Source organism: Protopterus annectens, chromosome 8.part0 (genome assembly GCF_019279795.1).
Source record: "Protopterus annectens isolate FY-2018-M chromosome 8.part0, PAN1.0, whole genome shotgun sequence".
NCBI lineage: Eukaryota > Metazoa > Chordata > Ceratodontiformes > Protopteridae > Protopterus > Protopterus annectens.
In genome coordinates, this window is record NC_056741.1 from 1,782,319,783 (window position 1) to 1,782,345,630 (window position 25,848).

The 25,848-nt window shown below is 43.8% G+C and overlaps 1 protein-coding gene across 3 annotated transcripts in view; it reads left to right on the forward strand.

Annotated features, from left to right (window-relative positions):
* CIAPIN1 (cytokine induced apoptosis inhibitor 1) overlaps positions 1-25,848 on the forward strand; it is a 589,375-nt gene that overhangs the window by 94,317 nt on the left and 469,210 nt on the right. For 2 of the 3 annotated variants that reach the window (XM_044081283.1, XM_044081282.1), the window contains exon 2: positions 24,669-24,838. In XM_044081283.1, the coding sequence (XP_043937218.1) occupies positions 24,682-24,838 (157 nt within the window). In that variant the 5' untranslated portion in view covers positions 24,669-24,681. Of the gene's footprint in view, positions 1-1,786; positions 1,911-24,668; positions 24,839-25,848 lie in introns of those variants that run through there. The other variant, XM_044081284.1, reaches the window with a different exon arrangement.

Below are 25,848 nucleotides of genomic sequence, written 5' to 3' on the forward strand. Positions count from 1 at the left end.
CATTCTTGACATCCCACCCTCCTACCCCCCTTCCAAAAGACTCCTGGAGGTTTTGTTCGGTTTGGAACTAGTCTTGGGATCCTAGTAGGGTTGTTGCTCAAAGCTTCCATGTTTTTCCTACTTGATGGGTAAACTCGATATGAGGGAAAGGGAAGAGAGGCAGTATGGCTAGCCTTGGCTTGACAGTTTCTGGCTGGAGTGAGCTTGTTATAACAGCTGAGTTGGTTCCGAGGATCGGAACCAGAACCCAACAGTCGAGACTGAATGAAGATCGACAACACAGATGGAACGTTATAGCAAGAACATAACTTCTTTTTACATTTTCTTGATGCCCACAGACTGTTGCGCTTTTATTTGGCTAGAAATTTTTGTCAGTTTGATCAACTTTTGTGTCCTTTTTTAAGCCCTGTTTGGGAAAGCCTATTTTTAAGGTCACTCTTGCCTATTGGATTTCCAGCTGCATCCCTATGGCTTACCGTTCCAGAGGTTTGACTATACTTGCCCCTGTTTTGAGTGCATTCTACCAGATCCATGGCTATTTCTGCGGCTTTTTGGTCCAGGGTTCCTGTTGATGACACTTGTTCGGCTGCCACTTGGTCCTCTTCTGGACTTCAGGTGCAGGCTTCTTAGTCCAGGTTGAGTCTGGTGTGTGTCTATCCCTTCAATGGGCAGGGGTTAATTTTTTTCTGCTGTGGGTTGGACATTGCTGCCCTGCAGTAAACTTTATCAGAGGAGAAGAGGAAGAGTGGAGCATTATGGGTAGGGGAGGAGCTTGGTTTTCGACTGTGATGCTGGAGTTTATGGTCGTGTCGGATCCGTGCCAGGTCTGAATCTCATAGGTTAAAGACAGTTGAATAGCATCAACTGGGATGGAAAGTTATGGTAAGTACATAACTTCCTTTTCTGTCATCTTTGTCAAAATTTTGAGTGTGATACCCTCTTGTGGTTGTGTCTTTCTAGATGTATTAAATAACTGGAAAGGCCGCAGAGGTTCATAACCAAAAATATTGTTTGCTTTAAGTCCCTGAACTTCCTGGAAAGCACAAGAATTTAGATCAATGCGAGTGCTAAGCTGAGTAGCAGAATGCATGATCCTTAATGTTCAGTTCAAGAAAACATTCCTTTCAGCGTTCATTCTTTAATGCTTTTCTTTGACCGATCATTCTTGAGCTAATTATTTATTGTATGTATGTGGTGTTATATTTATGTATTTATTTCAATGTTGCCTTTTAGCCTTGTACTGAGAAAGTGGGTTATTGCAACAGCTTTGCTGTTCCTGACACCTCGGAACCAGGTTATAGGGTTGCTTTTCCTATACACTGGAGTCTGATTTGAGACCCAGAGAACATTTTCAGGTAAAACCAGTAGTAAGTCACCACTGAGAACTTCAGTCAGTTATGCAAGTTTCATGTGCAGCCCAGGAGCACTGTCTGCTTAAGTGACTTATTCAAAGTTGGACAATAAGCAAGTGGAGGTAGGTAAGAGTCCAACCCTGTACCCTTGACTACATTCAGAAATTTACGAAGAGGCTTAATTCTCAACTGTCAGACCTTCATTAACTGCATTTTTTGATAAATCAATTGGGGTTAGGCAATCAGTAATGCCCTTCATTAGAGTTCCATTTTATTGTTCAAAAAAATGCGGATACAAACCCATTGTTCTGTATTGGAGTACTTTGCCTATTATTAGAGTCTAATTTTGTTCTTTATTTATGCCCTGTCCTTTATTAATTGGTCTTGCAGTTTGCACAGAAGCCTGAAGCTCCGACCTGTTTGAGCTGCTCCCTGTGTCCAGACAGCAGGATTTGATTGCTTCCACCTTTGTTTGTTTACTGAGTGACTTTACATCCCAGTGCTCCTGGATCACCTGTGAAAAGGGACTGACCTGGTTAACAAATATTTTTTTCTCCGGTAAACCCTTGAGGATTACAGTTGATAATTAATGCCAAGTATTAGAGTGTCATAGTTCTTATTAAACCAGTTATGTTAAGTGAATTAGAGTTGTCTGGCGCCTAAAAGCCCTGATCTGTTAATGAACTGGTTCCTTTTGTCAAAAGTAAAGAGTTTGAATTCTTTCACCTCCGTTTGCCTGCTGTGTAACTTTGAGCAAGTTACTAGACGGTTATTCTGGGTCAACTGTATAAGGGGCACTTTGTCAAGTGGGTTTACCTGGTTAACAAATACATGAAAGAAAAATAACATTTAAAAATTGTCCCTTTTTTGGGTCTTTGCTCCACCTGTACATTTTTGGCTTTTTCCAGAATTTTTTTAGCAATGATGCTGTTATTTATTTTGGTTTGTTATTTGTAAATTGTGTGGGATTCTGACAAAGTGTTGTGGATTACAGTCACTAAATAATGATAGGCATGTGGATTTCAGACTTTGTGTCCTTTAGAAAATGCTTGAGGATGCAAAGCTTGTTGTAACTTTATGTAAGTGAAATGTATAAAATCTGTTCCTGATTTGTCAAATTTATTTCTGATTCTTGAGCTAAGAGGTTGTCTGGGCATGGGGGTGCACTGGGTTGCACTGTTCTCACAGCATCCATCTAAAATAAACTTCCAGGTTATTATTTATTTGTTCATTTGATCGCAAGCGAATATCTGATGTGTGCATAGCCATATAAGGTGCCCTAATTGATGATTGCATGTGTAAAAATACTTTGATCCTACATCCCAGAGTAATGATATATATATATATATATATATATATATATATATATATATATATATATATATATATATTAAAAAATATATATATATTTATATATATATATAAAAATAATGTATATAAAGGAATCGGTTGTGGTAAACAGGAGCATCATCAAATGAAACGTGTTTGGGTTTGTGTTTTAATTTAGCTTGTTTTTTGCAGGCATGCAGATGAGAATGCACTGTGTTTGGGGCTACAGTTATTTGCCCCTTAGCCTTACTCTTCTGCACTATGTGCTGTTAATGAGCTGCTTTCTGTAGTATAGGTTTGATTCCCTCCATTTGTCTTCTCTGTGACTTTGACCTAGTCACTTCAGCAGACACTACACCTCTGCTGCTTCTGAAAAAGAACAATTTTGTCCAGTGGTCTGTCCAAGGCCGTTTTGGAAATGCATTACATATTTGTCTTCTCCATTCCTGTACCTTTTTACATAGCTGTTAATTAGTGCTTAGCTGTATACTGTTTGATTACAAATCCCAGCAGGTCTGCTTGTGTTTAATGAGTTTCTAGATGCCTTTTCAATACAGATGAGCTTCAAGGGAAGAGAAGCGTACTGTTGCTCATGCTAATTATGATGTTCATGTTTCACAGTTGCAGTCATCACAGTTGCAGTCATCACAGTAGGGTTATCTGCCCACAGTCAGCCCGAATACCAGAGTTTTGGGATTTGTGCGTCGGTTGCTGTAGTTTCTTCCATGTCGTCAGGGGTATAAAACATACAGCCGATGCCATTACATCAGCTTTTCTTGCCGAGCGGAGCCCGAAGCAGAAGCAGTTCCCAAGTGCCAGTCTGCCACTACCTGAAATTTTCGTTATTCGAGTTTCAGACCTGAAGTCTTCTAAAGCCAAGTATCCAGTTGGGGATCCTTTTTTCTTGCTCTAACCAATGTCAGAAAAAGTTGTCTTGCCTGTGGAAAGCAAATACCTCAAAGATTTTCATTCTTTACTGCGTCACCTGTTTAGGCCCAGACCACGACGTTCCTCGCTGTTGGTTTTGTACTCTGTTCAATGCCTGAACTGTTTGTCGGGCTATCTTTGTCGCTAAATTCTTTTGCTGCTGTCGTTCTCCGTATTCCGAAATGGCTTCGGTAAGCCATCCGATTACCGATCTTCTGAAAAAACGGAAGGATAAAGACAGAGACTGATCACACAGGTCCAAAACTGCTGACAACGCTTAAGCTAGTCGCCAGTCTGCCTGTCCTCAGTGAAATGCTTTTGCAGCCCCTGATACCCGCTTCTACAAATTCGCAGGCCTCTACTGAGACCCATTCGGAGTCAGGTATGCTGCGAGATGCTTCTTCGGCTATGAAACCTGTGGATGTCTCTACCTTGGATGGGTCCGGAGCTTCTGTGCAGGCAACAGCGTCTGAAGGTGTATTCAGACCTTCTGATGTTCGTATTAAACAGACTACTTCCTTTCAGACTAAAACTGTCGAATTTCTCAGGCCCGGTGTTCACACTACGCATAGGAAACCGAACAAAGCACATTCTCAAGCTCCCATGCCACAGAAACAAATGCTTAGAATGTCTGAAGACCTTATTACTTTAATTAGGAGAAGCCAGCCTTCCCCCTCTAGAAGACCAAGAATTCATTTTCCTTCTGATTCTTCTGATCATGAGTCAGATGACTCTGACCCCTCGCATTACCAGAACATTCCTTTATCTACCTATGAGGATTCTGATGCAGAGGATTCCATCCCCTCTGCCTCCCCACCAGAAGATTTTTCATGCGGTGAAACCCTGCATACCCTCTGAGAGCATTTCCGTTGGGGGTGCCAGGACTACCTATAGTCCAAAAAAGAGACTCTGGGAATTTTTATACTTCCCTCAGCACAGGCCTCTAGCTATCCCTCCTGTTCTGGAAACTGTAGAGGATGTCTTCATGGAATCCAGTCTTACCCCTGATACTTTTTCACCAGCTCTTAGAAAATGTGACAGGTACTACAGAGTACCTGACTCTCTCAAATTTCTATTTTATGAATCCTACTGCAGAGCCAGAGACCATTTCCCAGGAACCTAAAGGCATTAAGGCTGCTACAGGCAAAAACCCTACCCCTTCGGTCAGAGATTCTAGGGCTTTAGACTGATGGGGGAAGAGGGTGTACACCTCTGCTACTCTTGCCATCAGTACTTTAAGTTGCCAGTTTCACATGTTAAAGTACCAGCAACATATGGGACTAATTAAGCAAAAAATGATGGTGATTCCTGATTGTGCAGAACAGAAAGATTTACAAGAGTTGATGCATTCTGCTAGCCAAGTCGGAAAACATACTTTGTAGTGTGGTTTTGATGCTTTAGAAGCATCTTGCAGAGCTGCTGTCACTGGTTCTGTTCTTAGAAGGCATGCTTGGCTAAAAGAACAAATCTTGCCAGACCATGTCAAAGCAAAATTACTAGATGCTCCATTAAACCAAGAATGTTTGTTTGGCACTAAAGCAGAAGTTGTTCTTAAAAAGATTGAGGAAAAAGCTAAATCTATACAAACTGTTAAAGATTTCCTACAGGTACAGCCACCTAGATTCAGTAGGCATTGGTCTTCAAAAAAACTGTTTCTTTCCAGTCCCTCCCAGACCTTCTCAGTCCAAACCCAGGGGCAGCAGACCACCAAGACTACAGTCTCAGGGTATGCACAGATCTAAACAATGGAGTGTCCCCACCTCAAAAACAGGGAGTGGTAAGCCACCATCCTGTGGAAAAAGTTCACAATGACTTGTCCTTCATCGTTCCCAGCTTTGCCCAAGTACTTGCACCCCTAGGAGGAAAACGTGCCCTGCATGCAAAGAACTGGGAGTACATTACCCAGGATAGATGGGTCTTAAAACATTGTGTCCCAGGGATACAGATTCTATTTCCACTCACTGCCAACCCCAGGGATACAGATTCTATTTCCACTCACTGCCAACCCCAAGTGGATTGCCAGGCCTCCCCCCAAACCAGTGGGCAGAGGCCCAAAAGCAAGTACTTTGTCTTCTCAGTATCAAGGCTATTCAATCTGTTCCAACAGAGCAAAGGGGACAGGGTTTCTACTCCAGACTGTTTTTGGTGTCCAGAAAAGTAAATTCTTGGCACCCTATCCTGGATCTGTCAATTCTCAACACCTTCCTGGTGGTTCCAAAATTCAAAATGCTTACTCTCCAACAGCTGCTACCCATGCTATCCAAGGACTCCTGGCTGGTCACCCTAGACTTAGAATAAGCTTATCTGCACATCCCCATAAGGGAATCTTGAAGGCAATATCTACGTTTCAGGGCAGGCTGTATGCACTATCAGTTATCTGCACTTCCCTTTGGCTTATCTACTGTGCCCAGGGTATTCACAAAATGCCTGGCTTCAGCCATTGCATACTTCAGGCAGAGAAAAATTCAAATTTACCCATACTTGGATGATTGCCTGATTCAGGCGGACAGTCAGGAATTGCTACTTCAGCACCTGACATTTGTAGAGAAACTTCTCTGGGGTATACCAACAACGAAAAGAAATCATATCTGGTACACAGCCAAAAAATTTTGTTACTGGGAGCAAGCTTGATCACAATTTCCAGATGGCATTCTTCACTCCAGGAAAAACAGGTTTATTTGACAAACTACTTCACACTGGCCACCCAAATCCAGCTATCTGCAAGAAAAATACTGCAAGCAAGCCCTAGGGTTCATGGCCTCTTGCATTCTACTAATTCCATGTGCAAGACTGCATATGAGGAAACTTCAGTGGTACTTAAAGTCTCTGGTGTCAACATTCTCAGGACCTGGAAACAGTGATTCCTATCATTCCTTGCCTAAGGACAGAGTTCTGTTGGTGGGCAGAGGCCTGCTACCACAACAAGGGACTCCCTTTCACTCAACCCCCTGCCGCCCAAACCCTGACAACAGATGCATTAGACTATGCATGGGGGGCTCACATGGCAGGCAAATGGAGCCCAAGACAAATGCACCTGCATATCAATTAAAAAGAAATGTTAGCTGTACAGAATGCACGGACAGCCTTACAAATACCTTATCCTTCCAGGACAAGTCTTGATAAAGACAAGACAACACCACAGTTATGTGGTACATAAACAGGGGGGAATTCATTCCTACACACTCTGCAGGTTAGCCATGGCTCTGTGGAGCACAGCCTTGAGCTATCAAGTGCCCCTGCAAACTCAGTTCCTGCCAGGCAAACTAAATTCACTGGCAGATGACTTAAGCAGAAATTTAATGGACCCACACAAGTGGAAACTGGAACCCAAATCATTCAAGTTTCTGATCCACAGGTGGGGGGCACCAGAGGTGGACCTCTTTGCCTCCCTCCAGAACCATCAGTTGAGCAAATTTTGCACCAGAACTCTCCACAGCCAAGCATGGAAAGTGGATGCCCTGCCCTTTATATGGGGAAACCTCTCAATCTATGCCTTTCCCCCTCTGCCCCTCCTCTCAAAAGTACTTCTCAAGGTCAAACAGGACAAGCCAAGGACAATCCTGATTGTACCAGACTGGTCACGCCAGCACTGGTACCCACATTTATGCAGTCTGACAGTAGTGCCACCCTGGCACCTGCCTCAGACCCCTTCCCTGCTGTCTGAGCAGGAGGGCCAGATTTTTTGCATCCTCAGCTGCAAGCCCTGAACCTAGCAGCCTGGTTCATCCCCTGAATACATCACCAGCAGCCAGGTGCTAGATGTCATTGTGCCGACCGTGCTCTGGCTCAGCAATCAAGGAGCTTCAATCCTCACCACTAACACCAGGGATGTCGTCTCATGGAAGAGGAAAGGATAACAAATACAGTAAAGTACAATTTCCCTTAAGTGCACACAGAGATCACAGTCAGTCTGGGGCTGGTTGCTCCCTGCTCCCCAGGTCCCAAATAACACTCCCCACTGGCACAGCTATAGTGTCTAGATCTCAGCCTAGCTGGCAAGCTAACCTCCAGTACCTTCTCTGTCAAACCACTGCTTCGTGTCCCTGCCCCGGCACACCCACATCTTGAAATAAGTATTTGTACAACTTCACACATACTCCTGGGAAAGGCTGACACAGATTCTCCAACTGTGCCCCTTTACCCAGACTATACGGTAGTAATTTCTGCCACCACCAGCTAATAATTATCAGTTACCCAAAGGCCCTTAAAAGGGTGTCCAGTTATTACTGTGCAATATTATTATCCAGTTGGTAATGTGACTATTCAGTCTAAGGCTTATTAGAGTGGCTTATTACAATACTCTATAAATATGCAATGTGCTCTAGAGCTTACTTTGTCTCTACACAAACCAGCCACAAGTAAAGGTTTTTAAAATATTTAATAATAAATAAACACAAGACAGTATTACACCAATGAGAGTTCTGGGATCACACAGAAACTTAAAATAATACAGTAGGACAGGTCTGATGTTAAAGAAAAACATTTAATCCAACTTTCTAATTTTTAGCTATTCTTAAGTGAAAACACAGTGCTACAATCTACTTACAGATGTAAAGAGCATAAGCGGTGCTGGGGTTGATGGTCCAGGACAAAATGCTTTCAATCTCGCTCTCAACAATAGTTTTTAAACTCAATAACAAACAGCTCTGGTAAGGCCCTCCCAAATTACATCATTTTGACACTTTTTTCCCAGTATACACATTTACATCATTTTGACACTTTAGTCTGGAGTTCCCAGGCCAACAAACTGCATTATTTAGCAATTTAACACCTGCTCAGGAAACTACAACAATAAAAGACATTTCATATGTATACTTTAACAATTATTCCTTAAGTTAAGACAATAGAAAGAATGTGTTCAGCCAGCCGCTTCAGAACCACTTTTTTAGATAACTGTAACTTCAAAGAACATTCAAAATACTTGGCTTGGTTTTCCTTACAGCAGATGGCAATGTTGCACCAATCTTGAAGTTCACATTTTACAGTTTTTCTTTCATTTAAGAACACAAGCCTGTATTTTACATTTATATATACAAGTGATAGAATTATGTATCAAATTATATTTGACTAGGCTGGCAGCCTTCGCCCATCTTTCCCCAATCTTCACATTTCTTCCCCCCCCTTGGAGAACTCAAGCTAGTTTTTCAAGTGACCCTTGAGAAACACTGCTTGAGAGGGTTAGCTCTGTCTGAGGGTACCTCACCCCGTTCCCTGTCTTGAGAGCCCATCTGCATTGGCATTGCTACTCCCACTGCGGTGCTGCAATGACATATATCATATGCTTGCAACCTCAGGGTCCATCTTAGTAGCTTGGCATTTTGCTGACTGGCTCTGTTTAACCATGTTAGAGGGTTGAGATCTGTCATTACAGTGAATTTTCTTCCATACAGATAAGGCTGAAGTTTCTGCAATGCCCACACTGTAGCTAGACATTCCTTTTCTACAGCTGCATAGCATTCCTCCCTGGGTTGGAGCATACGACTGAGATAAACCACTTGGTGCTCTCCCCCCTCTGAAGAAATCTGAAGTACAGCCCCCACCCATGGTTTGAAGCATCCACTTGCACAACAAGTTCTTTGCTGTAATCTGGACTGGCTAACACAGGGGATCCTCCCAAAGCTTCTTTAAGCAACTGAAATGCCTGCTCACATGATGGGGCCCACACTACCTGATCTGGCCTGTTCTTCCTTGTCAGGTCTATGAGGGGAGCAGCTATGGTCCTGTAACTGGGGATGAACTTTCTGTAGTACCCTGCTGTCCCTAAAAATGCCCTCACCTGCTTTTTAGTAACAGGTGCAAGGCCATGCCTGAATGGCTTCCACTTTGGCAAGCTCTGGCCTTATCTTACAACTCCCCACTCTATGTCCTAGGTAGGAGTCCTCCGTCATACCCACCTGACATTTGCTCGACTTAATGGTCAACCCTGCCCTCTGTAGTCTGCCCAGCACCTCCCTGACATGCTGAAGATGCTCTGGCCAGGAATGGTTGTAGATGGCAATACCATCATCTAGGTAAGTAAGGGCAAACCCTCCTCCTAGGATATTATCCGCCAGCCTCTGGAAAGTCGCTGGGGCATTCTTCATCCCAAAGGGCATCTTTGTGAACTCGTACAAGCCAAAAGAAGTCACAAAGGCTGACTTCTCTCTAGCACTGGGAGTCAAGGGCACCTGCCAGTAACCATTGGTAAGATCAGTGGTAGTAAGATACTTGGCCCCACCCAGCTGCTTTAGGGCCTCGTTTGTCCTAGGCATGGGGTAAGCATCTGACTCTGTGTGACTATTTATTTAATTTCCTGTAATCCACACACAACCTGGTGCTGCCATCCTTCTTTGACACTTGCACCACCGTCCAGGGACTGCTGGACTCTTGAATCACCCCTAGTTCCAACATCTCCTGTACCTCCTCCCCTCCGAAACTGTTTGACTCTGTCAGGCACCCCATACGTGGCCTGCCTAACAGGCTTTTGGGGTCCTGTTGTTGCACCAGGTGGGTGCTCCCTGGTTTCCCAGTGAACATGTCCCCAAATTCCTGCAACACTGCTAAGATTTCTCAAACCTGGGTAGGAGATAGCTGCTGGGACATTGCTACCCCTTCCACTGAGGTGTCAGCCCGAGCCTCACTGAGATCATCAGTCCCCAGATCAACCTCAGACTCCTTCTGCAATCCACTGCAAATACTCAGCACAAGGGCCTCCCTAGCATGTAAGGTTTCATCATATTAACATGTTACACTTTGTGCTCCTGCCGTCTGCCTAGCACTTCCACCATGTAGTTAACATATCGCATACCTACCTTACCACCTTGTAAGGTCCCTCCCAAGCTGCTTGCAGCTTGTTGTGTCTGACAGGAATGAGAGTCATTACCTGCTGCCCCACAGCATATTCTCTAGCATTCCTGTAATACCACACCTTTTTCTGTTGGGCTTCTGCCAGGTTCTCCTGGGCCAAGCCCATGAGTTCCTGAGCCTTGTCCTGAGGGTTAGGACATATGCCACAACAGACTCCTTGTGAGACTCGCACTCACCTTCCCACTCATCTCAAATTAAATCTAGAGGTCCCCTCACTCTGTGCCTTTATAGCAACTCGGAGGGTGAAAAACCTGTGGATTCCTGGGGAACCTCTCTGTAAGCAAACCGATGGGGCAAATATTTGTCCCACTCCCTCTTAAACTGATCTGCAAATGCCCGTAGCATGGACTTGATTGTAGAGTTTAACCTCTCAACAAAATCATTAGTCTGGGGTGGTAGGGGGTGGTCTTCATGTGCTTCACCCCACAGGACTTCCACAGACAAGCCAGCAGGACTGACATGAAATTGGCACCTCTTGTCAGTCACTATTTTCTTTTGGGAAACCTACCCTGCTGAAATTCTCTAACAAAGCATTTGCCACCTTCTCTGCCTCAATGGAGGACAAAGCCACTGCCTCAGAGTATAGTGTAGCATAATCCACTACCACTAGGATATACGTTTTCCCTGTGGAACTTTTTGTACTCTGTGGACCCACAATATCCATAGCTACCCACTGAAATGGCTTCTCAATCACAGGTAAAGGCATCAAAGGAGCTCTCACCTTGTCTCCTGCCTTGCCTAATTTTTGACACTTTCACAGGTCCTGCAGTACCCTGTTACATATCTGGGAATTCCAGGCCAATAGAAGTTTTGCATAATATGCCTCTTTTTATGTTTTATGCCCATATGATGCAAAGGGAATATCATGGGCTATGGCTAGATGTGCCAGACGATGGGCTCTAGGCACTACCAACTGCTGTACTCTCTCACCTTCTAGCCCTCCCTCAGCGGTCCACTCTCTGTATAGTAACCCTCTGTCCCAGTATACAGATTCCCCCTTCCCTTGAGAATCAGGTGCCTCCCTAGCTACCTGTCTCAGGCCTTGCAATGTAGGGTCTGAGAGCTGAGCCTGTCTGAACTCTTTCCTTGTAACCCTTCCCAGCTCCCCTTCCACTGGAAGTCTGGCATCTTCTGACAGTGGTGCCTCACTGTCAGCCTGGGTACTATTACTCACCTCTACCTTTGCAGTTACCCTGTTCAAGGGAACATCAGTACCCACAAGCAGCTGTGGCTGACACTCATTCTCACTGCTACAGCGTAGCTCACTTTCTGAAGTAACCACCTCACCAGTCCTGGCTGCAAGTATACAGTCTGTCTGGGTCTCCTCCAAGCTACCAGACCCACACGCTTGTCTCCTAGCCTCACTGAGTGTAACTGTATAAGTACATAGTACTGCCTCATCCAACTCCTTCCCTCTCCAGACATCTGCAAGACAACCTACTGTTGGCATTTTATCTTTCCCACTTACTGGCTCCCTCACCTTTGGTTCCCCACCTTGCCTCCATGGACACCTGTATGCCATATGGCCCCACTGGTTGCATTCAAAACTTTTAACCCTAGCTGCTGGATGTGTACCTGGACTAGTGGCTTCCCCTGCTACTGGCGGATTCTGTTGGGGCAGTCTGTGCTGCCCACCATGGGTTCCTTTAGACCCATGAGCAGTACTGGGGGTCCCCTTCCTGTGCAGGGCTGCCCTGCCAGCCAGGTATAGGTCTCCCTTCTTCCCCAACTTATCTGAAGTAGCACTTTGTCTTATCAGCTAACCAGATCCTCATGTCCTCAGGAAAAGTGCTAAGGGCTTGTTCCCTCACCAAAATGTCTGTCAGCCCTTCAAAAATGGTGACCTGACATCCACTCACCCAGCTATGAAAATAAGTGCTTGATTCAGCAATGTATTCATACATTTTCATCTGCCTTGCATCTATGCTCACAAAACTTTTTCCTATGCATTTCAGGTTTTAGCTGAAAACATTGCAACAGACATTTCTTTCCAGCAGTATAATCAAAACAGTCAGAGTCAGGCATTTGTGATATACAAGTTACAGCTTTCCTATGGAGTAAAGAGGTCAGGAACCATACCCAGAGCCTTTGGTCAACACTATACTGTTTGCATACCCTTTCAAACATGCGAATGAAACTATCAAAATTATCCCCCTCTTGAAATTGCGGAAGAAATTTACTGACCTGTTGTGCTTCTGGGATCCAGTTACTCCCTTCCCCATTATCTCCATGACTCTGGCGAAGAGTCAGCATTACCCTCTCATGCTTCCTCTGATGCTTCTTTTCTTCGGCTTCCATCTCCAAACGCCTGGCCTCCAACTCAAGTCTCTTTAGCTCCAGCTGGATTTTTAAGTCCACTGCAGAAAGGTTGAGCTGTCCATTCTCCGAGGATATTGTATTTCCACTGCCAGTCTGATTGTCCTCCTGGATGCTGTTTTCTGATGCAGCTGTAACCAAGGCTGCAAGCAGGTCTGCCTTAGTCAGGTTTCCATGCACCAGTCCCCTAGCCTGGCACATCTCCTCCAGCTGGATCCTTGTTAGCTTCCCATACTCCTGTGCTGACATGCTGCCTGCTCACCCTGACTAACTAAGCTAACAGAAGAAATGAAACAATTGTGATCTGATCTCTGAGTATACACTGCGTGGCTGATTTAGAGCACAAAACACCTTCAGAGATCACTGTACATAAGCTACAGGATTCACTCTACCCACACCACTGCAGATCACAAGTGAGGTTATCTTATCCCAACCACTACAAAACAGATATGTGAGGATATCTTATCCCAACCACTGCCACCAGTAATGTGATCACCGTGCCCTGGCCCAGCAATCGAGGAGTCTCAATCCACACCACTAACACCAGGGAGGTCGTCTCATGGAAGAGGAAAGGATAACAAATACACACAGTAAAGTACAATTTCCCTTAAGGGCACACAGAGATCACAGTCAGTCTGGGGCTGGTTGCTCCCTTGCCCCCCTGGTCCCCAATAAGACTCCCCACTGGCACAGCTATATTGTCCAGATCTCGGCCTAGCTGGCAAGCTAACCTCCAGTATCCTCTCTGTCCAGCCAGTGCTTCGTGTCCCTGCCCAGGTAGCTGACGAAATAAGTATTTATACAACTTCACACACACACACTCCTGGGAAAGGCTGACATAGATTCTCCAGCTGTGCCCCTTTACCCAGGTTATAACGTTAGTCATTTCTGCCACCACCAGCTAATAATCATCAGTTACCCAAAAGCCCTTGAAAGGGTGTCCAATCATTACTGTGCAATACTATTATCCAATTGGTAATTTGACTATTCAGTCTAAGGCTTATTAGAGTGGTTTATTAAAATACTCTATAAATATGAAATGTACTGTAGAGCTTACTTTATCTCTACACAAACCAGCCACAAGTAAAGGTTTTTAAAATATTTAATAATAAATAATTAAAAACATAAGGCAATACTGCTACACCACAGAGATATCTAAACGTTCAGAGATCAAACAAAAACTTAAAATAATACAGTAGGACAGGTCTGATGTCAAAGAGAAACACTTGATCTAACTTTCTAATCCTTAGCTATTCTTAAGAGAAAACACAGTGCTACAATCCTACTTACAGATATATAAAGAGCATCAGCAGTGCTGGGGTTGATGGTCCAAGACAAAATGCTTTCAGTCTCTCTCTCAACAATAGTTTTTAAACTCCCTAACAAACAGCTTTGCTAAGGCCCTCCCAAATTACATAATGTTGACACTTAAGTTTTCACAGTTTACACATTACATCTTTTTGACACTTAGTGTGGAGTTCCCAGGCCAACAAACTGCATTATTTAGCAATCTAACACCTGCTCAGGAAACTACAACAATAAAAGACATTTCACATGTATACTCTTAGCAATTATTCCTTAATTGAAGACAATAGAAAGAATGTGTTCAGCCAGCTGCTTCGGACCACTTTTTTAGGTGATTATAACTTCAAAGAACATTTGAAATGCTTTGCTTGGTTTTCCTTGCACCAGATGGCAATGTTGCAACAATCTTGGAAGTTCACATTTTACAGTGTTTTCTTTCATTTAAGAACACAAGCCTGTGTTTTACATTTATATATACAAATGATAGAATTATGTATCAAATTTTATTTGACTAGGTTGGCAGCCTTTGCCCATCTTTCCCCAATCTTCACAGTCATCGAGGCCAGGAGGCCCAGTACTAGGAAATCCTATTCAGAAAAGTGGAGAAAAGATACTGTTCTTGGAGCCAGTCTCAGGGAAAGGAGACTACCATGCTCAACGTACCTCAAATCCTAGCTTATCTAGCAGAACTTCTCCATAAATCCGCTTCTCGTCATTTGAGTTTCATGCCTCTGCCATCTCGGCTCATTACAATACTGAGCCACCACTCCTCTCTCACCCTTTGGTCAAACAGTTCCTGAGAGGAGCTAACAATTTAAGATCCTCGAGGAGTGCTCCCACTCTGGCCTGGGACCTTAACTTTGTACTAGAGAAGCTCACGCCCCCCCCCCCTCCCCTGTTTGAGCCTGCTGCTACAGCAGAGTTAAAATTCCTCTCTTGGAAAACAGTCTTACTTCTAACCATCACTTCAGCAAGAAGAGTCTCTGAGTTGCAGGCCCTAATGGCTGTGAAACCCTTCATTATCTTCCATGCGGACAGAGTTTCCCTTACCACCTTGGGCATAAATGATGGGTTAAGTTCTATCTAGTGTGACTTTAAACCAATCCATCCATCCATTTACCATTTTCCCTAATCCCCAGAATACAGGGGAAAGGATCCTTCACTCCTTTGATATGTACAGGCAGCTTAGGTTCTACCTTGACAGGACTGAACCTTTCAGAAAATCTGACCAGCTGCTAGTCAACTTTGCTGCAGAGGGCAAGGCCATTTCAAAGCAAACCATCTCCAAATGGATAGCACACTGCATCCATTTCTGCTACAAACACCATGGAAAACCAACACCACAGGGGATCAGAACCCATTCCACTAGGGCTACCTCAACCTCTACAGCATTTCTCACAGGTGTCCCTTCCAGAGACATCCTGGAAGCTGCAACTTGGAGTTCTGTACACACCTTCACCAAGCATTACCACTTGCCTATTTTTTTGTAAATCCAGAGCTGGATTTGCTACTGCAGTCTTACAAGGCCTGCTAGCCAGCCCTAATTTTTCTTGACTGCCTCCACCCTTCCTCAGCTTTGGGAATGTACCCAAGTGTTATGACTGCAACAGTGAAACACGAAGAACATAGTACACTTACCATAAATGTAGATGTTCGAGTGTATTCACTGTTGCAGTCCTGGTTACCCTCCCTCCAGCCCCCTGACTTTTCTATTCTTTCTACTTGTCCTCTTTTTTTTGGCCATATGTTATGGCAATGGTATTTACTTTTTATTGCAGGTCTTCCACACCATGTAATTTGCTTCCTATTTTGTGGGCTCCTGACATCTGGGCCAAGAAAAACTGATGTAATGGTGTTGGCTGTATGTTTTATACCCCCTGGCGACCTGATGGAAGATGCAACAACATCCAACGAAGAAATCCCAAGACTCTGGTATTCGGGCTGACTGAGGGCTACCTTCAGGCAGATAAACCCTAGTGTGATGACTGCAATAGTGAATACACTCTCTAACATCTACATTTATGGTAAGTGTACACAACTGTACTTTCTCAATATGAGAGCATTTTGTTTAACAAATGTCTATCAGTGTGTTTGCTGTGAAATTTGAAACAAGTTTTAAAGTAAATCGAAGTATTTGATCAGTGTCAAACAGGTATAACTTGCTGATCTAGAATTTGTGTTATGAATTTATTTTTATCTTTTAAAAGAGGCACAAATGATCACCACTGAGTGCGCTTTTCAGTCAGGGCCTAAGCACTGGCTGTGTCCCAGCAGAATAGAAAAAAGCTACCATCTTCCTTTGCACAAAGGGGGTGCAGCCACGGACCACGGGAACTATAGACCTATTAGCCTGACCAGCCTTATCTGCAAGGCCTTGGAACTAATCATCATGGACCTTACTAAAAAAGATATAGGAAATCTCCAAGTGCTCGACCCCACCCAGTCTGGCTTTGTCAAGGGGAGATCATGCCTGTTAAACTTGGTGGACTTCTTTGAGACGGTCACCAAAGCCCTAGAAAAGGGCATATCTGTGCATACGGCCTACCTAGACTTAGCCAAGGCCTTTGACACAATCGTCATCATTGATAAACTCACCCAGCTGGGTATCATATTGTCAGGTGCGTTGCAAACTGGCTCCCTGTTGGAACTCGCGCAGTCAATATAGGGGACTCCACCTACTCCAGCAGACCCGTTACCAGTGGTGTTGCACAGAGACTGGTTCTGGGACCCTTACTGTTCAGAATTTTTACTTCTCTGATGTACAGGCTAAAACTAAAGCACTGTGGCTGACAAAGTTTGCTTATAACTGCAAACTGGGGAGTGATCATTGAAACCCCTAGCGATGTCGACATCCTGCAAAAAGATCTTACGCAGACTAATTAATGACTGGTTTATCATCCCCCTTCAGCAAGGGTGATTTTCCTGCAAACTCCGACATCAGTAGCAACACCCTGAGCACACAGTCAGTGGTGAGAGATCTGGGCACACAGGTTGACAGCAACCTTAACTTCGATCACCATGTCTCTGCAGTGGTAAGAAGGGCATTTTGTATTGCTAATCTCATAAGTAAAGGTATTCCCTGCCAAAAAAGAGGTTATAACCCTCCTGTACTCTTCCCTCATCAGGCCAATAATGGAACATAATTCTCCCTTTGGTATGTTCCTTTCCAAACACCTGCAGCAATTAGAGAGACCACAAAGGTTCCTTACAAAGAAAATTCAGAGTCTTCAAGATCTGTCTTATGCGGGCAGACTGAAATCATAGTTTCTGTACTGTGTCATTGAGTTTAGTGTCTGCTAGAACCAGACACCCTTGGGAAAACGGATTGAACCTGGCTAGGCTTGTAAGGGCCTTGGGGCCGTTAGCCTAGTAACCTCCTGTGATCCTAACTGTAATCCTTCAGCATGACAAATTTATTTTCTGCAGTTGCCCATATTACTAGGATATGTAAAATATGTATATTTTGAGACTGTGGCATTTGTGGTTTTTCACAGGAAAATGATGTTGAATGTTTAACATTGGATTGTGGGTAAATTGAGACATTAAATTGAGGTTCCATCTGCTTGAGCTGGTGGTAGCTCAGGTGGATTTAAAAAATCCAATTACATCTTTCGAAGATGTACGGGATGATGATTATCATGGCCAAATTTCCCATAGTGGTATCAATACCACCTCAGTCTCCCCTGAAAAGAGGCCACTGGCCTAGTGGGACTAACCTGGTCAACAAAGGATAAATAAATTGTTACCATGCATTCTATACTTTATTTTTTTTTTTATGTCTCTCATACCCCACCAGCTAGCTACTGTGTTCCTGATGTTCTTCGTGTTTCACTGTTGCAGTCATAACTGTGGGGTGATCCTGCCGGCAGGCAGCCCGAGGTCGGCCAGAATCACAAAGTCTGGGTCCGGCATCGGCTGCACAAGCTAGTACCCTGACGTCAGTGCGCTCTGGTACATAGCCCTCAGCCGACGCCATCTTCTCCAGTCTTTCTTGCCGTGCGGTGGAAAGCAGTTCGCAAGTCGTTGATTGGCGATTTTCGATCTACACATTTGTTTGCTGTCGGTCCGAAGTTCTTACTTCTCTTCTCAAAGCTAAGTACCCCGTTGGGGAATCTTTGTCTTGTTCCTCCGATGTCAGAAAAAGTTAATAATTGTATAGCGTGTGGAAAACAGATACCTCATAAAGATTTCCACTCTTACTGTCTACCTTGCTTAGGCCCTGACCACGACGTTTCTTGTTGTCGGTTCTGTGCCAGGTTCAATTCTCGCACTATTAAGCGTCGGTACGACTGGGCTTTAAATTACTTTGGCAGACACTTCAATTATAGAATGTCGTCGGATTCTACCGGAATTCAAAAGAAGCGCAAAGACAAGGACAGGTCTCCGAGGTCCAAACAGGATTCGTCGCAGCTGGAGCTAGCGTCCGGTTCGGCTGTCGTCAGTGAGGCGCTTTTGCAGCCCCTGTCGTCTGCCACTTCTGAACCGATGGCCGATACGAAGGCCTATTGTTTTATCTGCTGCAGGACCTTCGGACGTTGCTCCCTTAGATGGGTCCGGAACCGCTGTGCAGGTACCGGCTTCTGAGGGGTATTCAGGCCTACTCACCATTTCAAAGACAAAGGCAAAGTCCAAGACTCCAGTTAAACCTAAAGTTTCTGCTCCAGCTACTTCTGAAGCTACTCCCAAGACACAGAAGCAATTGCTAAGGATGGCTGAGGATTTGCTTACAATGATTAGGGGTTCTCACCCCCCTCCAGAGAAAAGACCTCGACAGGATGTTCCTTTGGATTCCTGTGACCAGGCTTCTGTATCTTCTGTTTCTTCCTCTGATCAGGAATATTCCTTTCCTCCTTATGAGGATTCGGATGCAGAGGATTCCCTGCCCTCTGCTTCTCCGCCTGAGGATTTCTCTTTTGGGGAGACCTTACATGACATGAGGGAACATTTTCATTGGGAAGGTCAGGATTATTCTGCTTCCAAGAAGAGGCTTAGGGAATTCCTTCTTCCTCAACACAGGCCTTTAGCTATTCCTCCTGTTCTTGATATTGTGGATGATGCCTTTTCTGAGGCTAATTTGAATCCTGATTCTATGCCCCCTGCTCCTTCTAAGCCTGATAGATTTTACAGGGTACCTGATTCTCATTTATTCTTATTCAAGAACCCTTCTGCGGATCCTGAAACTATTTCTCAGGGTTCTAAGGCTGCTAAGGTTGCTTCTTCCAAAAATCCTATTCCCTCTGAGAAGGATTCTCGTGCCTTAGACAGGTGGGGTAAAAAGGTATATACTTCTGCTACCCTTGCTATTAGGGCTTTAAATTGCCAGTTTCATATGTTTAAGTATCAGCAATTTCTTTTGTCTGTTTTGAAGCAAAAGCTTGCTACCTCTCCGGCTTGTGCAGAGGATAAGGAATTGCAGGATGTATTGCATGCAACTGAACAAGTGAACAAGCATAGTTTGCATTGTGGTTTTGATGCTTTGGAAGCTTCTTGCAGGGCCGGTACTGTTATTAGGAGACATGCCTGGCTTCGAGAACAAAGTTTGCCGGAACAGGTTAAGGCCAAACTTTTAGATGCCCCTGTTCAGCATGATGTTTTATTTGGATCCAAGGCTGAAGAGGTTATTAAAAAGATGGAAGAAAAGGCAAAATCTATGCAGACTGTGAAAGATTTCTTACAAGTTCAGCCTCCTAGATTTTCCAGGAATTGGCCCTCCAAAAATTGGTCCTTTCCCACATCTGACAGGCCTCAAAGGGGAAGATATAGACGCTCCAGAGGTCGTGGTCAAGCTCAGGCCTCTTACAGATCCAGACAATGGACTGCTTCTTCACCTAGAAGGGGAGAAGACAGATCCCAGTCTCAAAGGAAGCAGACTCAATGACTCTCTCGGTTGGGCTTCAGGACCCCTTACCTGGATGCCCCTCTCGAGGAAAGCTTTCTCTTTTACAGAAATTGGACTCGTATTACCCAGGACAAATGGGTATTGGACGTGATTTTAAGAGGCTACAAGTTCCATTTTCATACTCTGCCAAGGGTTATCGGTTGGCCAGATCTGCCAAAACATCAATGGGCAGAGGCCTTAAATCAAGTGGATGCTCTGCTGGCCATGAGAGCCATAGAGCCTGTTCCTCTCTCAGAAAAGGGAAAAGGCTTTTACTCAAGACTATTTCTGGTTCCAAGAAAACAAAACTCATGGAGACCTATTCTGGACCTTTCAGTGTTAAACACTTTTTTGGAAATTTCAAAATGCTTACTCTACAACAACTGCTTCCAGTACTCTCCCAAGACGCTTGGATGGTGACATTGGACCTAAAGGAGGCCTACTTACACATTCCCATCAGGCAGGAACGCAGGAAATTCCTCAGATTCAAAGCAGGCTCGAGGCACTTTAAATTCTCTGTACTGCCCTTTGGTTTATCTACTGCGCCCAGGGCTTTTACCAAGTGCCTGGCCCCAGTAGTGGCTTATTGCAGACTTCAGGGGATTCAGATTTACCCCTATTTGGACGACTGCCTTATCCAGGCAGACAGCAAGGACCTTTTACTTCAACACCTGGATTTTGTTCAACGTCTCTTCCTCCTCCTCCTCCTGGGATTTTCAGTGAACATAAAAAAGTCCCATTTGGTTCCTTCTCAACAAATGATATTTTTGGGAGCCCTCCTAAATACAACCTTACAAAGGGCTTTCCTTACGCCAGAAAAACAAATACAGCTGGCTTCAATTTTCAAAACCGTGGCAACCTTAACTCAGCTCACTGCAAGGAAATTCCTGCAGGCACTGGGCTATATGGCTTCATGCATTCTGTTAATTCCAAATGCAAGGCTTCATATGAGAAAGCTTCAATGGTACCTGAAAAGTGTATGGTCTCAGCATTACCAAGATCTGGACACTTTGATTCCTCTGATCCCCTGCCTCCAGAAGGAGTTCCTTTGGTGGTCCAGGGTGTGCGCTTTAAACGAAGGGAAGCCTTTTCGTCTACCTCAACCTTCTCAAATCATAACCACGAACGCCTCGGATTATGCTTGGGGAGCACATTTTCTAAACAATTGCCAGCAGGGGACCTGGGCAAAGAATCACCTTCACTGGCACATCAATCTGAAGGAAATGTTGGCAGTTCAAAATGCTCTTCTAGCCTTCAAGAACCTTTTGCAACCAGGGCCTCTTCTAATTCGTACAGACAACACCACAGTCATGTGGTACATAAACAAGTAGTGGGGCTCTCATTCATACCCCCTTTGCAGACTAGCTATGGCTTTATGGGACATAGCTCTAAGTTTGAATCTGCATCTTCAGGCTCAATTCATTCCAGGAAAGCAGAATCTCTTAGCAGACAGCCTAAGCAGAAACATTTTGGATCCTCACGAATGGATGCTAGACACCAACTTATTCAACAGGATAACTGCAGTTTGGGGGTGTCCCCAGATAGATCTGTTTGCATCCCATCTCAACCATCAGCTGCCGCTCTTTTGCACCAGGTCCTTCCACAAAACAGCTTGGAAAGTGGATGTGCTGTCATTCAGTTGGAGGAACCTTTCGGGATATGCCTTCCCTCCTCTTCCTCTTCTTCCCCGGATATTACTGAAGATAAAACAAGACAAGCCTAAGTTCATCATCTTGATTGCTCCAAATTGGCCTCGACGGTTTTGGTATCCAACCTTACAACATCTCTGCTTGGAACCTCCTTGGATCCTTCCTCTGTACCCTTCTCTTCTGTCCCAGCATCAGGGTCCGATGCTACACCCTCATCTCGAGACCCTTTGCCTGGCAGCTTGGCTCTTCAAGGAACTTTGATTTCTTCTAAGCTCCCCAAACAAGTTTTGGATGTTCTTCTAGAAGCCAGACGGCCTAGCACTAGGAAATCCTATGCCTCTAAATGGAAAAGGTTTTGTATTTGGATGCAGGACCGTGGCTCTAACCCTTTGGTGCCTGATCTCTCGTCTATTTTACTTTACCTTTCAGACCTTTTGTCTAAAGGACTTTCCTTTTCTTCCATTAAGATTCATGCTTCTGCTATATCTGCTCATTTTAATACTGACCCTCCTGTCTTTTCTCATCCATTGGTGAGACAATTCTTGAGAGGAGCTAAGAATTTGAGACCTCCTAGGACCCCTCCTGTCCCTGCCTGGGATCTTAACTATGTTTTGGAAAAACTCACTTTGCCTCCTTTTGAGCCTGCTGCGGCTTCTGATATTAAATTTTTATCCTGGAAGACAGTTCTTTTGTTAGCATTGACTTCTGCCAGAAGGGTTTCAGAGTTGCAAGCTCTTATGGCTGTGGAGCCATACCTAATTTTCCATCTTGACAGAGTATCCTTGAGGACCAATCCTACTTTCATGCCTAAGGTGATTTCGAAAATTGCTTTAAATCAGACTATTCACCTTCCTACCTTCTTTCCTAATCCTCAAAATAAAGGGGAAAGGATTTTGCATTCATTGGACGTACACAGACAGTTACGTTTTTACTTGGACAAGACTAAAGAATTCAGAAAATCTAACCAGTTGTTTGCTTCTTTTGCCTCCAGTTCTCTTGGAAAGGCTGTTTCCAAACAAACTATTTCCAAATGGATTGCCTATGGAATAAGATTTTGTTACACTCATCATGGGAAACAGTTTCCAGGTACTGTGAGAAGTCATTCTACTAGAGCTGCTGCCACTTCTACTGCTTTTCTCAGAGGAGTCCCTACCAAGGATATCTTGGAAGCTGCCACTTGGAGTTCTGTGCATACCTTTTCTAAGCACTACAATCTCCCTTTGTACTCTTAAGACCAGGGCAGGTTTTGCCTCTGCTGTTTTGCAGGGCCCTCTTGCTGCCCCTTCTTCTATCTAAGCCTCCTCCCTTTCTTCACTGCTTTGGGATTCCACCCTACAGTTATGACTGCAACAGTGAAACACGAAGAACATAGTACAGTTGTGTACACCTACCATAAATGTAGATGTTCGAGTGTCTTCACTGTTGCAGTCGGTGTTTCCCTCCCTCCTATCCCCTCTTTTTTCACTTTATGGTGTGTTTGTGTTTCTTTGTGGGACTCATGTTTTTTTTTGTTTATTGGGGATTTCTGACATCTGGGGCAAGAAAGGCTGGAGAAGATGGCGTCGGCTGAGGGCTATGTACCAGAGCGTACTGACGTCAGGGTACTGGCTTGTGCAGCCGACGCCGGACCCAGACTTTGTGATTCTGGCTGACCTCGGGCTGCCTGCCGGCAGGATCACCCCACAGTTATGACTGCAACAGTGAAGACACTCGAACATCTACATTTATGGTAGGTGTACACAACTGTACTTTTTGCCCCAGCTAAAAACTAAAGCTAGAAGGATTTTTTTATCACCTAAAGATAAAAAAGTATGTTTTTAATTAAGTTAATAACTTCACAGTCCATCTTAAGGTTGACAGACCTTCCAGAGGAAGTATGAGGCTATTAGTCTACTGACATTGGGCCTAAGAAAACTAATGCCCAGTCTGTTTGTGTAAAATAATAAGAAACTCTTCAGGATATAACAGACTTTCCACAGTGTTACCCAGTCTGTTGGTTATAATTACTTGCTTGGCTCATGTAATCTGTTTATTTAATACAACTTTGTTTCAGAAGGGATTATGGGAAAATGCACCAACATCAATTAAGTTTTTCAGCCTATGAATAAAATAAATACAGTGAACATGCTATAAAAAACCCAGCAGTTCATTTAAAAGATTATAGCTTTTTTTGGAGAGGCGTAACTGGCTAGTCTACCTGAGGGTGTACATTTTCCTTCTCGTTATTTCTAGTAGGTGAACACACGTGGCTTCAGGGTCAGCTGTACAACTCCCATACGCATTGGTCTGATGTGTCTAAAACTGTACTGATGTCAGTCTATTTATTATTTGGTGGAAAGGTTGCATTGATGGGGAGAACAGTTGCCGTTCTGTTTCTGTGTCATTGAGTGTTAGCTTTTTGCTTAAACTTATACGTGTTTTTTAGTCAGTACGGCTGAGTAGCAGACCGTAGTAGTTACTGGATAATTACTGGGCAAATTAGAAGCTTGCCAGTTCACTGGGCGCATGTCTTTTGGATATGGGAAGTGAACCAGATGTATATATTTTTTTTAAATCCTATGCAGATGCAGCGAAACATCAACCCAAATTAACTAAAAACCAAATCGATCAAAGCCAGCCCAAAAGAGAGAGCTCCCTTCAAGGAACTGGAAAATTAGATGCAGTGAATCAGCACTTGTGCCTTGCAGTGCTTATTGAGCAGCAATGCTTGCTTATAGTAATTTCTTGTTTCTGTTGAAATGTATTTTTTCATAGTTGTCCTGGACCATTAACAACAAATAGGATCTACCTTTATGAATGGCTGTGAGCTGTTACTGTGTCATTTCTCTTGCTAGAAATAGCAGCAGCAAAATTGGTAAACTGAGTTTGGATATTGCAGCATTTTCTGATTGAATAAAACTGTTGCATTGTATTGGACTAACATTTGTAAATGTTTGGTTTGCCACTCATCCTTTTCTCTCAGATGTGACGAGTATTTAACCTGGCATTTGTGAAGGTGTGGCTTGGTAATGTTCCTTTATCACAGATGTGGTTAATCACAAACTCTCTCTTTTCTTTTTTGTTTAGATTATAACAACTCATGGCAGACTACGGAGTATCAGCTGGACAAAAAGTAGTTGTGATATGGGATCAGTCCTGCCCTGTAGAAGCACTGAAGGACTTTGTAGGAGCACTCCAATCGCTAGTTGGGACAGCTGGCTATGTGGCAGTTGAAAATGTTGACATGTTGATCCATTGTAAGCACTGTATTTTGTATGGGTTTATATGGTTAATAGTGTTAACTGAGTATTGATGAATGATGGGTTTCTAATAAGACAAATGTAAATGTTTGTGGTTTTAAATAGTTGTATATCCCTGTTGCTTAAGCACTGAGAATTTTTTTGAGACTGGGAGTGGAATGATATGAAATAATGGCCAACTTGATTATGTTAAAAGAGCAGCTAAGGACTTCTGTGACAGTAACAGGAAGTTTAACTGTAGTATACCACTTCTGCTCACCCATGATGGTATCAGTTAGAATCTTGAGACTGATCCTTTTTTGTAACAACTGTGCCTTTAAAAAAGAATGTCACTAGTGCTGTTTGTGATAAAAGAATGCTGCATCCTCGGTGCTCTCTCTTTCCATTGTTACTTGTTTTTATAGATTTTAAAACTTTTTCTTCATCAGATGATACATAGTGAAAATTGCTTTTCAATCACTTTGCATTGTAAAATAGGGACTGCGGCACATACTTAATCTTTATGGAGCAAGATGCATTGTTTGTTAATATGTTGATGAATGCTAGTGCATTATTAGTAAGTTGTTCTGTCAAGAATAGAGGTATCACATCCAGGAATAATTTGTAAATCATGCTGACAAATAAGTGATGGGAAACTATCCTGGGGAGGGATATAAGAAAGCAGGAGTGTCATGCCTCGATTCAAATGTTGTTCGTGTTTCACTGCAATAGTGAATGCACTCTAACCTCTACATTTATGGTAAGTGTACACAACTGTACTTTTTAAATCCTGCCACTCTACCTAGTTTTCCTTATCTGGAAAGGAGGAGTGTTCAGTTGAAATAGTTGGTTGGTGTAGCAATGCACCAAATTAGCCTTCAACTTCCCCATTGAAGATATCTACCTTTAGAGCACCTATTTTCTCAGGGGGGAAGGATAGGCTTGTAGGACTGAAGAATAGAAATATGTATGTAAGTATCCAGGCAAAGTGTGTGTGTGTGTGTGGGGGGGGGGGTTCTAGTTATGAA